The 17,544-nt window shown below is 35.6% G+C and overlaps 1 protein-coding gene across 1 annotated transcript in view; it reads left to right on the forward strand.

Annotated features, from left to right (window-relative positions):
- The window catches only part of LOC149806588 (palmitoyltransferase ZDHHC21-like), a 41,189-nt gene extending 23,645 nt beyond the window's left edge, over positions 1–17,544 (forward strand). The window contains exons 7-8 of the mRNA XM_089955169.1: positions 2,585–2,637; positions 11,259–17,544. Coding sequence (XP_089811295.1) covers positions 2,585–2,637; positions 11,259–11,385 — 180 coding nt within the window. The 3' untranslated portion in view covers positions 11,386–17,544. The remainder of the gene's footprint in view (positions 1–2,584; positions 2,638–11,258) is intronic.

A 17,544-nucleotide genomic window follows, 5' to 3' on the forward strand; every position in this document is an offset into this window, starting at 1 on the left:
TTGGTATGAGGAGGATGCTCTAACCACTAGGCTACCAGAGCGGTCAAACAGTACTGTGTAACTAACATAAGTGGTTCACACTCCACAGTACTGTGACACTAAAATAAGTGGTTTGCACACACATTCATCTCAGGGTCTAGTCAGATCTAAATAGAAATGGTGCTTATCTGACACCCAGTATGGCCACCTTGGCAGCCATCTTGAAATTGTTGTTTATACTACTCCTCCTGAACTAAAGGTGAGGACAGTAGTGAGTTACACCAGAAGGCTTCCTACAGTTTCTAGTTTGGCCTAGATGAGAATGATGCTGTTATGCCATTATGCCATCTAATATAGTCACCATGGTGACATTCTTAGAAATTGTGTTATTTTTCTACTTTTTCTGATTGAATGGTCATTATATCACATGGAGTTTCATCAAAAGATTTCATTTGATGTCTAGCTAATCCTAAATGAAAATGATGGTAAACTGACATCCATTATGGCTACATAAATGGCCATCTTGAGAACCTTGTTATGCCACTGATACTAAATAGAAAGTACTATTGACATTTAGTTGTTTTTAGATAAAATTATGGCAGTCTGACAGCCTGCTCTGTTTTGAATCATTTAGCTTAATGCCTGTCTCATTTCCCACATATTTGGTCATTCACTTCAGTAGTGCTATGATGTCATCTAGGTCATTTTTGAAAATTTTAATACTGAACTCCAGGAGGTTGGAAATAAGAAGGGATTACAACTTACTCAGTTTCAGTTATAATTTTTATTATCACTTTTAATAAAATCAAAGCATATGTAGAATAATTATGTAGTCTGCTTTAGCACATCCAAGTTTTCGAGGAGACATAGTAACAGATATGACTTAAATGAAGAAAATATAGGAGATATATTTCCATATTTGCAAATAAGCTGATTAGGCATTAAAGAGATATCCTGCTTTCCCTTTAAACTACATTGGGTATACCCAAGTCCACTGTGTAATAATGGTAAATACACACCTGCCACAGCATGATGTGCCAAAAACATGATTTTCATTATCTTTGGGGGATGGGGGAAAGAGACATTTTTTACCACAGCTGTACAACTGTATGTGTTGGAATCATGTAGTCTGTATAAACAGTAAACATCTGTGGTTATAGCCTATGCAAAGTTATCCTCAGTGCAGTTTAAAAAGTTAATTATCATGGAGTTAATTAATAGGTGAATGATGCAGTTAAAGATTAAAGATAAGCGACCAGCATAGAATACTTAATTTACTCAGAATGGCTATGATGATGCCATGTCAAGTCCTTTGAACGGCTATGATGATGCCATGTCAAGTCTTTTGAATGGCTATGATGATGCCATGTCAAGTCCTTTGAATGGCTATGATGATGCCATGTCAAGTCTTTTGAATGGCTATGATGATGCCATGTCAAGTCCTTTGAATGGCTATGATGATGCCATGTCATGTCCTTTGAATGGCTATAATGATGCCGTGTCAAGTCTTTTGAATGGCTATGATAATGCTGTGTCAAGTCTTGTGAATGGCTGTGAAAATGCCATGTCAAGTCTTTTGAATGGCTATGATGATGCCATGACAAGTCTTTTGAATGGCTATGATGATGCCATGTCAAGTCCTTTGAATGGCTATGATGATGTCATGTCAAGTCTTTTGACTGGCTGTGATGATTCCACGTAAAATCTTTTGAATTGCTATGATAATGCCATGTCAAGTCTTTTGAATGGCTATGATGATGCCATGTCAAGTCCTTTGAATGGCTATGATAATGCCATGTCAAGTCTTTTGAATATCACTATGGGAGAACAGTCTATCTTGTAGTAGTGCCAAGATGAGCATAAATGATATTTGTATTGCCTTCACACACACACACACACACACACACACTGAAACTATTGAAAGCAGTGAAGACTGCATCTAAATTAAAACTATTCCTCTGTTCACTGGATTTTAAAGTTTTAAAGGTAGAAACTTACTATATCTTTCTTAATATTTTAGCCCACAACAACAATCAATTGGACTATATCACTGTTTAGGTTAAATGTATTAACACACACACACACACACACACACACATACCCCCTTAATACTTCAGAACATACTTTGAATCATACAAACCCATCAACATGCCTGGGAATATGGTAGGTATATCTATGACATCAGTATTGGCTTAGATGCTAAATATCACATCTCATGGTATAAAAACTGAGCTACATCTGCATACTTGTAGGAGTTTTACAAGTGATCTTCTGTATGCTGTACACTATTTGGAAATTTAGAACTTACAAAACAATGCAAGAGCTTGAAGTCTTAACTAGTATTTTCCACAATTTTGTGAGGTTGCAAGTGTTAAATTTGAGCTCTGGTTATGTCAAGAGACAAAGAGCAAAACTTAAAATAACTTCATTCCATGAGTGCTGAGAGAAAAAGAGGCAAAATTTTACCAAAATATAAAAAAAATTAGAAAATATAAATCCTATATATAAAAATTACAATAATTATTGTAAATTTTAATTAGCATTTAACAATTTCTACCATCTTCCAGCTTTTTACAAATTTATGTGATACATATATCTTTTCTAGGACAGAACAACATTAGAGAACATGGCAGTTACATCAGGAAGAGCCATATTAAGGTAAAGATTATATCTTCCCCATCCATAAGTGAAGGAGACATTTGTTTTGTGCATTCCCTCCTTTGCACTTCCTTTTAAACATAATAAAACCAAGTGAGACCAAATCAGATTTGATGCTTTGATATACTGGGTGGGTTCAAGGCATAATATAGAGTCTAGGTGACTTTGACCTTATTTTATAAACTTTTGGCATGCTTATGAGCTGTTTTGAACTTAACATTTTGGACAAAATCCATGTAAGTACAATGAAGGAAAATTCACTTTTGGTAGACTGTAATAAAAGAAAGCCACTGTGACCTATGTTTCATATTTTACTGGTTTCTGTTAAGTTTTTGCATTAGAGTATGATCAGTTGTATAAAAGTGTTGTACCTAAAATCATGAAACATGGTGTTTTATCAGTTGTATCAAACTTGTACCTAAAATCATGAAACTCGGTAAGAGGATACATCTTAATGAGTACTACATCCACATCCTAAAAGTCTGCAACTGCAGCGCATATTTCACATTTCACTGTATTTGGTTCAGTCTGATGTTGTACTGTTCCTGCTTTAATCATTAAACTAGATGAGTTTATACAGCTCTCAGTTCTACACCCATACTAGAAAAGGTTACTGTTACCAATATTTCAGTTCTACACCCATACTAGAAAAGGTTAATGTTACCAATATTTCCCAAAAGTTATAAGTTTCTGCATTTACATGACCATGAGAGTTTTGTGCATGTTATATACATACAAGCCTACCAACAATCATGAAAGTTGGTGGTTGGATGCAACTTGATAGATCTAAATCCTTTTTGCCAAAAGAGGTCTCCATGATCTGTATTTAATGCTAAAGTGACATTTTGTTAAGCAGTTCATTTATTAGGTACTGTTTATGTTCCGGTCTTGATATTTGTTTATTTGATGCATGTCTGTTACTGCTACAACCATAAAACAAAAGACGGTTATTATGACTGACAGTTTCTGCTTATTGATTACATAGATTAGTCCAGGCTAGATCTGTATACATTCTAGCCATCACAGAAGATGGCTTTTGACCAGTGCAGTTGGAATAGAAATAAATGTTTATTCAGTGGTAAACTTTCCATATTAATAATAATATTGCATATTGTGATAGGTTTCCTGTAACAGGAAATTGTTGATGCATAAAATTAAGGTTACAAAGCCAGTGACATTAAGGTAGGAAAAGGTGGCTTTTGGGCAAATGATAAAATTAAGGTTACAAAGCCAGTGACTTTAAGGTAAGAAAAGGTGCCTTTTGGACAAATGATAAAATTAAGGTTACAAAGCCAGTGACTTTAAGGTAAGAAAAGGTGGCTTTTGGACAAATGATAAAATGATGGTTACAAAGCCAGTGATCTTAAGGTAAGAAAAGGTGGCTTTTTGGCAAATGATAAAGTTAAGGTTACAGAGCCAGTGATTTTAAGGTAAGAAAATGTGGCTTTTGGGCAAATGATACAATTCAGGTTACAAAGCCAGTGACTTTAAGGTAAGAAAAGGTGGCTTTTGGGCAAATGATAAAATGTTGCCAAGCATGGTTTACTTGTAATTTGATTTCTTCTTCAAATACTTTACCTGATGATAATACCTTGGGAGAACTACTACTGCCTTGCAGATCCAGCCCTCCCAGGCTAAAACTGTTTACCTAAAAATCTAAAAGTTATCTGCCCACTGAGGTGGCAGTTAGAGTAATCTTCCCTTGATACATGTATTGGTTCCAAATCCAATGAAAACTAAAGTTACTACTTCTGCTGATGCCAAGTAACATGCTCCCTTCAGAGAGACCTCACAATCCACAGACTCTGGAACTTTTCAACCTTAGTACAAGTAGAGTTTTCCCTTGGAAAGGAAGTATACTCGATCTATAAATTTCCTACTTTTCTTTCCTTCTTTGATGATAATTTTTGTTTTTTTAGTAGCCTATTTTAGATGTCCTCACAATCTTGGTACATAGATGCATGGGTCACAAGTGTGTTTCCTTACCTTTCTATAGCTGTATTTAAATATGTGTAGGTCTGGTGTAGAAAACTTGTATAATATTGCTGTGTAATCGTGGTTGGATACATACAGTAAGTTTTTTGTACTAATCTGGACTTAGCATCCACTCCACAGCACTCAACAGGTTTTACCTGTACAGGCCATCATTTGGCCTTTCCTACAGGTAACATTATCTACAGTTGATATTATAACATCCAGTAGTGATGCTTGAGTGAATTTTTATATGCCCTTATTGTGTGCACTATAGAAAACTATATTTTATTGCTGTATAGTTTCCGCCTCAGCCAGATACATATATTTAAGGTTTCTATACACTGTATAGTCAGTGTCCACTTCGTAGTTACTGTAAGCAATTCTTCGGTGATTTTACCTGTATAGGCACTCAGTTGACCTTTCCTATAGATAACTTTTGTTAACATCAATATTTCAGCATTCATTTCATAAGTATTAATAGTGACATTCTAACACTCTACCTGTATTGACTTTAACTGCACCCTTTTACAGGTAAATTGTCATAGTCTGTAGCAATGTAAATACACTCTCTGAGTTCATAAAGCAGGATGTGTACTACTACACATTTCTATATTGTCTGCTTTGTTTTGTCTTACAGATTTAGACCATGGGTAAGACCAAGTGTATGCTTTGTAAACATCGGAAACATGGGACTGACAGTCACTCTATGTGTGTAGCTTTCTCCATTACTAATCTACGAAAACATGTCGGACTTGCACACAGAGGCTTGAAAGTCAGTGGGCTGCAGTACTAGGAGTACTAAAGGGGAAGGCACAGAAGTGCAACTTGCATTATGTAGATGTCATCAGTATATATGCTGATGTCACAGTGGGGAATGATTTGCTTCTTGGTGGGTATCACACTCCACAAGGTTCATCAACCATGAAGCAAGCCAAACTATCAGCAATAGCTCCAACTCCTCACTCACCACTGCGCCATGATAAACCTTTCTTGGCAGAAACAGTAAGTGGTTTACTGCATGGGGTTCGACACCAAATCACCTTTATCACCAGCCACTGAGAGAGATCAAGATCAAAACGATCCTCCTTTGTTACTGTCTTGTACTTCAGATGTATGGACCGGCTAGGTGAATCAAATATCCCTTACCACGTCTTAACTTAATGAACTGGACAGCATCATACTAACAATGATCGCCCTGTTTCACCACAGTGGACTTTGTCATATGGCTATGATCACAACTGGTAAATACCAAAATTGATTGTACATTGGAAGTCACCAGAATAACGATCTTTATCCAATTTGCCACACCCATATCATAAAGGCACTCTTGTGGATAAATCTAACCTGCATATTGCCGCAAGGCACTCACTGCAAACAATGCCAAACTTAGTGTCTCAGCACACAAGGTATGTTGCCTCACTTTGTTCTCAAGCCTTTGCCTCTCATAGGGAGCCTTTATTTAATGACTGTTTCGAAGTTGCCATATTTCACCACCACAGTACAGTGTAAGCTAAGACTATTGACTAAACTGGAACAAGACTGAGATTAAAGCAAGCCTACTCAGATATTATCTCACATATCATCTGTATGAATCAGTTTTGTGGATCAAATATCCTCTAACCCATCTTAACAGAAATGACAGCATGGTGTCATGCAAGATAAAATGGCACTGTTCCATCAAAACTGGACTCTGCCATATGTATTAAATCACAACAAGACACTACCACAGTCTATCTTATCATTTATGCCAAAAAATAAAAGCTCTTCATTCAGTTTGTCTACTCCTCACCACAAGGCACTCTCATGGATCAGCCACATGTCACTTAATGCATGCAATGCCCAGATTAGTGCCCTAGTAATGCAGGATATGGATTCATGTTTTCATGCCATTGCCACTCAAAGAAAACACTCACATTGTGATTGTATTCCAGTCAGGATGTTCTGTGAGTATGGTGCACCGCCCCTTTAGACAATCTTATGTTCAGTTCATCTCAGATTACACAGAGTGTGTGTGTATGTTTATCTTACCAGCTGAAAACATTCTTGCTAGCTGTCTTACCAGCTGAAAACATTCTTGCTAGCTATATTACCAGCTGAAAACATTCTTGCTAGCTGTCTTACCGGCTGAAAACATTCTTGCTAGCTGTCTTACCAGCTGAAAACGTTCTTGCTAGCTATATTACCAGCTGAAAACATTCTTGCTAGCTGTCTTACCAGCTGAAAACGTTCTTGCTGACTGTCTCACCAGCTCAAAACATTCTTTCTAGCTATCTTACCAGCTCAAAACATTATTGCTAGCTATCTTACCACCTTAAAACATTCTTTCTAGCTATCTTACCATCTTAAAACATTCTTGCTAGCTATCTTACAAGCTGAAAATGTTCTTGCTAGCTGTCTTACCATCTTAAAACATTCTTGCTAGCTGTCTTACCAGCTTAAAACATTTTTGCTGGCTATCTTACCATCTTAATACATTCTTGCTAGCTATCTTACCAACTGAAAACATTCAAATATTATTAGTAAATCTAGCATTGGTATCATAATAACCTTAACATGGCAAACAGCCATGACAACTAATCAGTCTAGTGCAGTCTATATGCACGACATACTCAGCAAGTATTTGAATTATCATTAAAGAGTAAAACATAATGTCAGCATTGCACCATTCACCTAGACAGGACAGTTAAACTCACAAGTGGGGACTTTGAGTGGTCTAAAGTGCTCACCATTACCGATTACTGCCATCTCACCTCTGTCTGTGTGGATTCGAGTCTCAGGCTCGGCCAATGTGGGTACGTGAGAAAGCTTGCCAGTAGCTTCTCATGGGTCGGTGGTTCTTTCCAGGGTTTCCTGGGTTCTTTTTCCACCATTTATACTGTCCACCATGTATGGCCTATCTTATGCTGAAAAATGGCATTAAACCTTGTAACAACAACAACAACAACAATAAGCTCACAAGCTCCATCATCTCGGCTGGATCACGCTGACAAGAGAATACTCTGCCATTCAAGCATTACTTGAGAAAGTCCTTTGCTTGTTGCCACCAGAGTTTCATTCTCCTCCTCCTCCATCAACAACTTGGTCCACAGTTCAAGCATCTGTTGATGTGCTAATTAACAAGGACCAACTAGCATTCAGCTGTCAGGTTGAGTGTCTGATTTGGATAACATTACAGACACACAGCAGCCATGGGAATGGCAAAGTCCTCATCAGTAAGCACCTCAGATGGCATCTTTCATGGTACAATTAGGGACCAATTTTGGGGATTACATATCCTTTATCCTGCTCCAACATAAGGAATTTGACATGGTTGTGGTGGATACAGTGTTCATGTTCCTTCACTATCAAACTGTGCCATATGAATCTGACTGCATGTAGTCAATAACAAAGCAGATCCTGTCTATTATGTTGATCATCGTTCCATATGCCATCCTGCCATCAGTGTACTCAGTTTACCCATAGTGCCACAACGTACTCACTCACTGCATGGCCAGTTGTGCCAGATTTAGTTAATATGGGTTCTTCTTGAGGAAGTATTCCTGCAAATCTAATACAATTTCAAATCCACTGCTCTTGAGAATCAGTGTGTATAAAAAGCACATAGGGGATCATTCCACCCTAGTTTCTCTCCATGCAATCATAGATTGCTTATGGTCAGTACTGAACCCAACCTAGCTTTCAAATATTCTTGAGGGGACTATATACGATGCTTTAATATCACATATTCCATCCCATCCATCTGTACACAGACACTCATGGGAAAAAGACATCCAGTTGGTTGAGACATACTTTATAATACTACAACATTTCCATACCACTCTGTGGTCAGTAAGTGCCTTTGTGCCCAGTTGTGATGATAGCCCAGGGCCTTTGTGCCCAGTTGTAATGATGACCTAGGGCCTTTGTGCCCAGTTGCAATGATAGCCCAAGGGCCATTGTGCCCAGTTGTGATGATAGCCCAGGGCAGCTCATAGTCAAGTTACTGGTAGGTGTTATGAATCTGGCCCAAGAAAAGGAAACAATGCTCTGATTCATCAAGATTGAGCTTTGCCATCTGGTGGGGATTATGTACAACCATATATTAATATAGTCTTTTCTTGCACCTAAGGGTACAGATGATAGGCATCCAATGACTCACATCCCCCCCCCCAGCACCATAACATGAGCTTCCACATATCAATCATTTGATCTCTAACCAGTACTCGACCCTTTATGGCCTCTGTAACTAAGTGCTGATAATTTCAAACCTGGCTCACTTCTTTCAAAGAACCATCTCTCAGCCCAACAATCCTTCCCCCACAGCAACATTGAACATCATTGTTGCAGTTCACCCATCAATGAGGGCATTACAGTGATACTTTTGTCCCAATGGTGGCCAAAACTTTGCTCCTTGGTAAAACCAATGCATATGAAGTCCTGTCACAGGAGATGGATAGTCTCATATGCATTAAGTCAGCTGGTCAGTGACTTCTACATACTTCATGTTGACAGTATAAGGGCTGGGGTGCACATTTCCTTCTATCATTCCAGGAGGCCATTGGTCAGATGTCCAATCATCCTAGAGGTGAAAGCCATAAGGAATGCATTCCTTTATTAATTGGAGAATCTACATGGAGAGGGCATTTGCATTCTGTCTGACAAATACAGTGCGATGAAGTATCTTAGATGGCATGGGGAAACGAAGTTCCCAAACCTTTGTATTCTTCTTTTGAATTTCTAAGCTTGTATCTTCAACAACACTCCATGGACAAGTTCATCATATTCTCTGTTATTAGTGGATCAATATAGATTGAAATGGCTTGTACCTATATGCTCACTCTCCAATACACCTGGTTCTGAATGTGATAGAAAAAGAGAACTGGAGTGTCATCTTATCCTGATCACTCCATTGGAATAGAGAGATTTCCTTATCTGCTCAAGCAGTCATGATGGCAGGCATTCCATTCCATTCCTGTTGTTGGACCTGCTTGTCTGAATCTCATTAAACAAGCCCACAATAACAACCATTTTTTTTCTTCATAAAGTCGTGGTGTGAGCATGAACACTGAATGTATTAATATTGCAATAGCTAACTCCCTACTTTGGCTCTTTGATGTGAAACAGTTATCACCACTGATGATAAAAGCAACTGTTCCATGACATGCTTCATGGTAATGGAAGATAGGATATCAAACAAGACCTATCACCACTGATGATAAAATCAACTGTTCCATGACATGCTTTATGGTAATGGAAGATAGGATATCAAACAAGACCTATCAGATCATCTGTCAGTTTCACATCTCATGTCCAGAGTGTTGTTTTTGTGCCCAGTAAGAGTCTATCATGGATGCTCACCTGGCTGAATAAGATGCTATTTGAACCACTCTCAAGAACTTCATTGGTTTACCTGTCCTATAATACCTGTTTCCTACTTGCACTAGTGACAGTAGGCAAAAAATCAGTGAGGTACATTCTTTATCAACTGACCTGAACTACTTGTTGTTCCAACAAGATGGGTCAGTATTACTCATGACAGCTGTTGTTTTCCTTGCCAAGAACAGGCTCCAGTTGAATCTGACTTTTGTAGTGAAATCCTAGTCTACTCTAGACTCTTTATCTCAGGATCATCTGCAAGACCCAGTGCAAGTTCTAAAGTGGTACTTAAGAAAGTTTGACCTGGTGCATTGAGGGAGATCATAACTTTTTATTTACCCCCTCAAGGAGGGAAAGGATGGCATATTATTACAGACACTTTCATTATAGATAAAATGGGTTATTTGTTCTTCATATCAGGAAATAACTGCCGGTAAAATGAATTTCTCATTTCAGTTTATGAACTTAAATCAGTCACCATAAGTATTGCAGAACTATTTGCTAATTTACATTATCCATGTCATGAATGGAGGTGAGAATCCAGTTTCTTCAGCAATCTCAGATATATTTCATCCCAAAAGGCTCAACTCAATCTGGTGGGACCCAAAGCCATTATGCAACAATTACCTTCTGGGTTTGTTTGACAGATTCATTAGGATGCTGTTTGATGGCTTCTGCTGGATTTGCGAGAGGGAAAATTTTCTCTTTGAAGCCACTCCCCAACAGATGGCAACTCTTCTCCAGTCAGGTTATCTAGAAGCTGTCTGACATAATTTAGGTGACTGGAGATGGACTGTCCAGGGTAAAGGGATGTAACTTCCTCTGCCTCCTACCTATTCTGCTAAGGTATTATCTTTTGGTCATGTATTTGAAGAAGAAACCAATTTTGTTCTTGTAAAATGTGTTTCTTCAATAAGCTTACATCACTTCATTGAATATGTTGATTTTGGCATGTGATTTTGAATTTGATTCATGCACTAACTGCATTGATTTTGCTGTTGAATGTATGTGTATTCACTTAGACATACTGTATTTACTCACTTATAAGTTGAGTCCAACTGCAAACTGCACAGACCCAGCTTTGCCATCCCATAATGCACTCTCAGATCTGAGTCTGTGCTGTTTGTTAGGAGTAATCAGTGGAACAAACAACATAGACCCTGATTTGCCAAATGCATGATGTGATGGCAGTTCAGGGTCTATGCTGTTTGCAGTTGGACCAGACTTGTAAATAAATATATACAGTAGCAGTTTGTGTAATCCATGTAAGATGATATATTTTTCTATTTTAGGACCAATTTCAGATCCTGGTTTCATGGAGTTTCAGATATTTGTGGGACAAGGAATGCTGTAGTTTGGCTATTACCCTGTCGAAGAAGAGCTGCAAAGTCAATTTATGAATACATCCATGCTGTTTGATAGCAGCGGAAGCAAGGATAATACAATTCACAACTGGGTATTATTGTCATTCCTGTCAATGGTGATATATAGATATTGTATTACAGAATATGTATCATAATGAGCAGTTATATTCAGTATTCAAGTTTTTTGTTGCAGTTTTTGCAAAACTGATAAAGTGGAAAAACATAATAACAGAATGTATATGTGGGACACCCTATTTTGTGGAACCCATCTTTAGTCATGCCCACTAGCGTTCATTTTATATGTAGGTTTGGTTTTACGGTAATAATTATCTATCTTGTGAGACATAGGTGTCACTTTCTCAATGGTAGCTTTGGTATCATCAGTTTTAGCAGGTTACAGTGATGCATTAACACATCTGAGACACAGATTCTGCTGAAAAATTGTTCACAAATTATTTTTAATAGACCTTGCTTATATTGAATGGGCTTTGTAAAATTGTTGCTGTATTCATAATATATTGCAAAAAATTGCATCTTTTCACCTGCTTTATACAACTTACCTGACAGTGCCTTATTCTTACTAGATACACCAGTTTGTAATCTTCAGGATCATTCAGTGTTTGATTCAATGTTTTTGTAATTACAATTTTTCTGAAGTACACTTAGAAATGCAATATTTTGGCATCATTCCATTCTAGTGTGTACTGCAATGACTGATCATGGTCTGTGTTGCTTACTCTTGGACTCGAATTATAAGTGAGAATTATATAATAATAATAATAATAATAGTAATATTAATAATAATAATGTTTTTATTTAAAAAGGGTAACTTGGTTATTTAAATACAAGTAATCTCCCTTGAGGTCATCAGCTAAAAAAAATAAACAATTACAAAGTATTATCAGTTGTATTATGGAAAAGTCTCTTTCATGCAAGTTTTTTCATCTCTTTCTCTTGAAAACAACTGTAGATACATTATGAAAGTAGGAGGATTTAACTGCATGTATAAATTTGCGTTTCATCTCACCAATAAAAATGACTTTAAGCAAGATGTTCATGTATACATAGCAGTTAATAATCTTTTCTGCGTAGATATACCATTAGGTTGTTCTGTAAAAATGGGGCAAAGTTTACATCAGTGTTATACTTTGTCACATTACATTATTAGGTATAGAAGTAGAGAGACATTCATACATTGAGTTTATATGTAAGACATTTTATACATGCTTTTATAAATATGCTGATATAAAAGATGCAAAACAAGCAAGTGATAACTTTGAGGAGTATCTATTCCCCATTTTAATTTTCAAAATCTAGCTGTTGTTTAAGGCCTTTATACAGAAGACAAAACATATATTGAAAAAAGAAATTGTAAGGTTGTCAGTGGGATAGGTTTCTCATCCATGACTAACTGTGTAGGGGGAAAAAAAAAAAAAATATAGTAACATTGTGATAAATCCCAGAAATCAGTCTTGAATTTATAATTTTCTCAATAGTTTGTTCCTCTGTAGATTTAAAATACTGTACTCACATTTTGTTAAGAATTTACCTGAATCAGAAGATTGAATGTGAGCAGGAAGTGAGTTCCATATTTTATCCCCTGAAAACTGTAGACTTCCTTTGAATTGTTCAATGCATGGTTTTGGTATATCTAAATTATTTTGTTAAAATTTGATCTTTTATTATATTTTCAAGACTTTTGTTGAATAATTTTGTCATGCACTCTGGAACATTTCTGTTGACACATTGAAAAACCAGAGCTGCATTCAGAAAATCAATTCTGTCAGCAATTATTTAATTCTTTGAACAAGTCTGATGATCATGCATCAAAAGGAACATTAAGAATCAGCCAATGAGCTAGTTTTTGAAGCTTGTGATTTCTGTCTAGTTGGGAACTAATGCAGTTAGCCCCCTTCTGTAAAAAGTAGCCAATCATTGGAAGTATATAATCATTATGATAAAGAATTCTGGAGTCCTTTGTCAGGTAATTTTTATTCTACAAAGCAACGAAATTTTAGATGTGAGGGATCTACAGACACTGTCTACTTGTTTTCTGTCAATTATCACTCTTTATAGCTTCTTATAATTTACATTTTCAATTAGTGTTATTAGTGTACATGTGATATATCTTTCTTTTCTAACTTTGTAAGTATTTTTTATATGTTCCCATAAGCATGCATTTTGTCTTAGATTCACTTATTAGCATTGTATTTTGTTTGGACCACTCCTCATTTAATGTACAGTCCATATTTAGTTTATTCCAGGGTATAGTGATTGCTACTTGATGTATAAATGGTTGCATGATTCTCAGACACACCATTATTTGTATGTTGAGGAAAGAGTGGAAGATCATTGATAAATAAAAAAGAAGGGGACCTAATATGGAGCTTTGTGGGAACACTGTGCCTTATATAACATGGGATACAATGGACATTTCCAATAGAGAGTTGTCAGTTCCTATATTATAAATGAGAATTAGACCAACTTTTTTTGTATAGCCATGAAATTATAACAATGTCACTTTCTTAGGTGGGAGTTCAGTGTAGGAGAGTCTTCTGTTAGGGAGGAAAACTGATTATTTAAATGTGTAGGATATTTATATACAGTTTGACCCCGCTATAATGTGCCCCACATTAACATAAATTTGGATTTAACGCGGTTGTGGCGTGGCTCCAAAAATTTTATATATTCATTCACACATGAACAAATATTTTTTGGTCCAAGTACATAAAATAATGTATAAAAATTTGTTATCATTTTGGGGAAGAGATAGCTTATGAATTCAAATATAATACGATTGTGGCATGGTTCTTGAAATTTTAAATACATGTACGTTTATTTTTCTCATACTGGGAATTATTTTTTTTAAGTATGAGAAATAGTGTGTAAAACATTTATTATCATTTTGTGGAAGAGTTCGCGTATGAATTCATATACAGTACGATCATGGCATGGTTCCTGAAATTTTAAAATACATGTACGTGTATTTTTCTCGTACAGGGAATTTTGTTTTTTAAGTATGAGAAATAGTGTGTAAAACATTTATTATCGTTTTGAGGAAGAGTTAGTGTATAAATTCTAATATAATGCGATCGTGGCGTAGCTTCTGAAATTTAACAATTTCGCCAGGTTCTTGAAGTTTTATGCCAAAATAAACATTATCGGAAATATTACTTATTACTTATCCATGAGTAAAGCCAGTAAGTCATCTTTGTGATCATCTTCAATTAATTCTGTATCTAATTTTTGCTCAAACAATAGCCAGCATGTGTTTCTTCTTTAACTGCATACACAACCAAGCAGCAGACAATGCGGTGGTTGATAAAAAGAGTCTCACAATTTAATAAACATCAAAAAACGAAAGCCCCCCAAAATGTTTGCTGGGCTTGGTGATGTCATTAGACGCAATCAGTTGACCAGTAAATAATGTCCGCTTTATTAGCTGGAAATTTAAAGGGTATGAAATAGTACATGTGTTCAGCTTTAAAACATTTATAGAAGTGACTCGTGACCATTGCAGGCCTACTACATTTAGTTCTCTGGTTTTACATGGGTATCATGTTTTTTTATGAACTCGTTATTAATTTCCTATTTTTCTTACAAATATTTTATCGGTATGGAAAAGCAAGTTCACAAACGCAAGTTGTTCTCTGCACTTTGTGCAATGATTAGTATAATAGTTTTCACACGTTTCTTTCGATATTCACAAAATCTGAAGTAAAAGTTATATGCACGCTGAAAGCACGTGTTGATGTTAATTATTCTTGCTGTAGTTGTTCAAACAAATAGGCATACAAGCGATAATTATTGGAAATTTACACTGGATAAATGTATGCGGAAATGCCTAACAGAAAATTTTAGCAGTATGAAATTTGTACAGACACCGTTCATAGACCCTGGAACGTAAAGAACCGAACACATGCTTCGTCTTTCTTATTCTAATTTTGCTGTTAATTTTTCCCGTAGAATTCAGACACATAATGATGTGTGACAAAATTATTGAATAGTTTAAATATTTATGCAATTTTTGCAATGGAATTACATCTTTTATGGATTAATTGCCCCGATGGTACGATATCAGACGGCAAGAAAAATGTGTTAATATACTTTGTTCATGCTGCATTTTAGACGTTGATTTCAGACACAATGATCTGGGACAAAATTACTGAATATTGTAAATCTGTGTGCAATTTTTCAGTGGAATTACATGCATTATGGATGAGCTGCATGCCATGATGGCATGATAGTAAATGGTGTTGATACTCTATTCATCCTATACAGTAGACATGAATACACATATATGTGCCAATGAATTGTTCTCTGAAAAAGTAAAGTACTGCATTAATGCGACCCTGATATTAACGCGATCCAATATTTTGGACCCTAATTATCGCGTTATAGTGAGGTTCCACTGTATATAATGATTTCTTTAAGTTTTCCACAACTTGACATTAAATAATGAAGATTGAATTTCTTTGATTAAAAAAACAAAATTTCCTTCATCTTGAATAATTTTCATGATCAGTCGATGTGAAGTAGTTTGCAAAGTTCTGGCCTATTATTGACTTTAAATAATAGCTTGTAAAAACTGAAATTCTATTGACTATTTTAGTGGATTCTTAAAACTGGAATTCATATTTTATTTATTTTCAGTCATGTTAGCCATGAAGCTCAATATTTAGCAAGATCTTAGATTTTAATAATTTCTGTAATGATTTAGATGATGCATTATTATCTATGATTGCCTCAGTATTAGATCCAGTTGTCCAGCCTTTTAAGTGATGAGTGGTTAGAGACACATAGAATAGTTCTTATGGCTAAAATAAAATAACTTATTTGCACATTGTAATTAGACCAATGGACAAATGTTTTTTTTCCATAATTTCATACCTACTTTAAGCAATCAAGTCTAACTGTAAACAACATAGATCCTGATCTGCTGTCACATAATGCACTTGCAGATCAGGGTATGTGTTGTTTGTTTAGCATATTTCTCCTAACAAACTGCATAGATCCAGATCTGCTGGCATATTTTGCAATGGCAGATTTAGATCTTTGCAGTTTAAAGGTAGATTCGACTTATAAACAAGTATTCATGGTAATCATCTATTTTTTTTTCCTTTCCAATCAGATTAGGGTTAGCCTATTTTTGTTATCAGAATTGCATTTTAATTTCCATTCCAGTAGTGATGCATTTGAAGTAAATTTAGTGTTGATGATGAAATGTTATTAATGGCCACTTTTCTGTTCCTTGATCAATACTATTTTTGTACTTTGTCTTCTTGCAAATGATATCTAAGTCACAAGGATAATTTTATGTAATTGTGTTATCAAAGACAAAGGATAATTTTATGTAATTGCACTTATTTATGACACAAGGATAATTTTCTATAATTGTATTTATCTAAGACACAAGGATACTTTTCTGTAATTGTATTTATTTTAGTTCCTTAAAATTATTTACTTAACCTGCCAAGCATAGATTTTACCTTTAGCTGGGATCAGCCTAGAATATGCTGTAAGGCTGGGATCAGCCTGACACAGTTTGTACTTAATCTGGGATAAGTCCAGATTATAATCTAATGCTGGGATCAGCCTAGCATAGTTTTGTACTTAATCTGGGATCAGTCTAGATTATAATCTAATGCTGGGATCAGCCTAGCATAGATTTAGAATCATTAGTCAAATACAGCATGCATTCCATTCAGATTCTGGCTAATGAATAGCCCCCAGTAAGTCGGGTATTTAAATAGTGATATTATTGAATATATACATTATGTAATAGAGATATATGTTGAATTGTGAGAGAGAATGCAACATACTTATGTAACCATTGTATTCTCAAGTATATATTAAACATTTCTGCATTTAAGTCTATATTTTGTTGTATATAAATCTGAATATAAACTGCCAGACATACTCTTGAATATGCATTTTAGCCACTTTGCGTCACAAATATTTAACATCATGAAATTGTCGAAGTTGTAGAACACCATATTCAGGACTTCATATATGTCATTAATGTGGAATTCCATACTTTTTTTGGTGAATAATTTCATCATAAATTTAGTTTCTTTCTGATAATCACAAAAATGTGCTTACTGCAGTTTTATTATTTTTTATTATACACAGTGTATGTATATCACCTCACTGTTACATTTTCTTGCTTTGTTAAGATCCTGTGATTTCCTGAATAATAATAATATTAATCATG

The sequence above is a fragment of the Sinohyriopsis cumingii genome, chromosome 1 (assembly GCF_028554795.1).
Source record: "Sinohyriopsis cumingii isolate HCF-2022 chromosome 1, ASM2855479v2, whole genome shotgun sequence".
NCBI classification, from domain to species: domain Eukaryota; kingdom Metazoa; phylum Mollusca; class Bivalvia; order Unionida; family Unionidae; genus Sinohyriopsis; species Sinohyriopsis cumingii.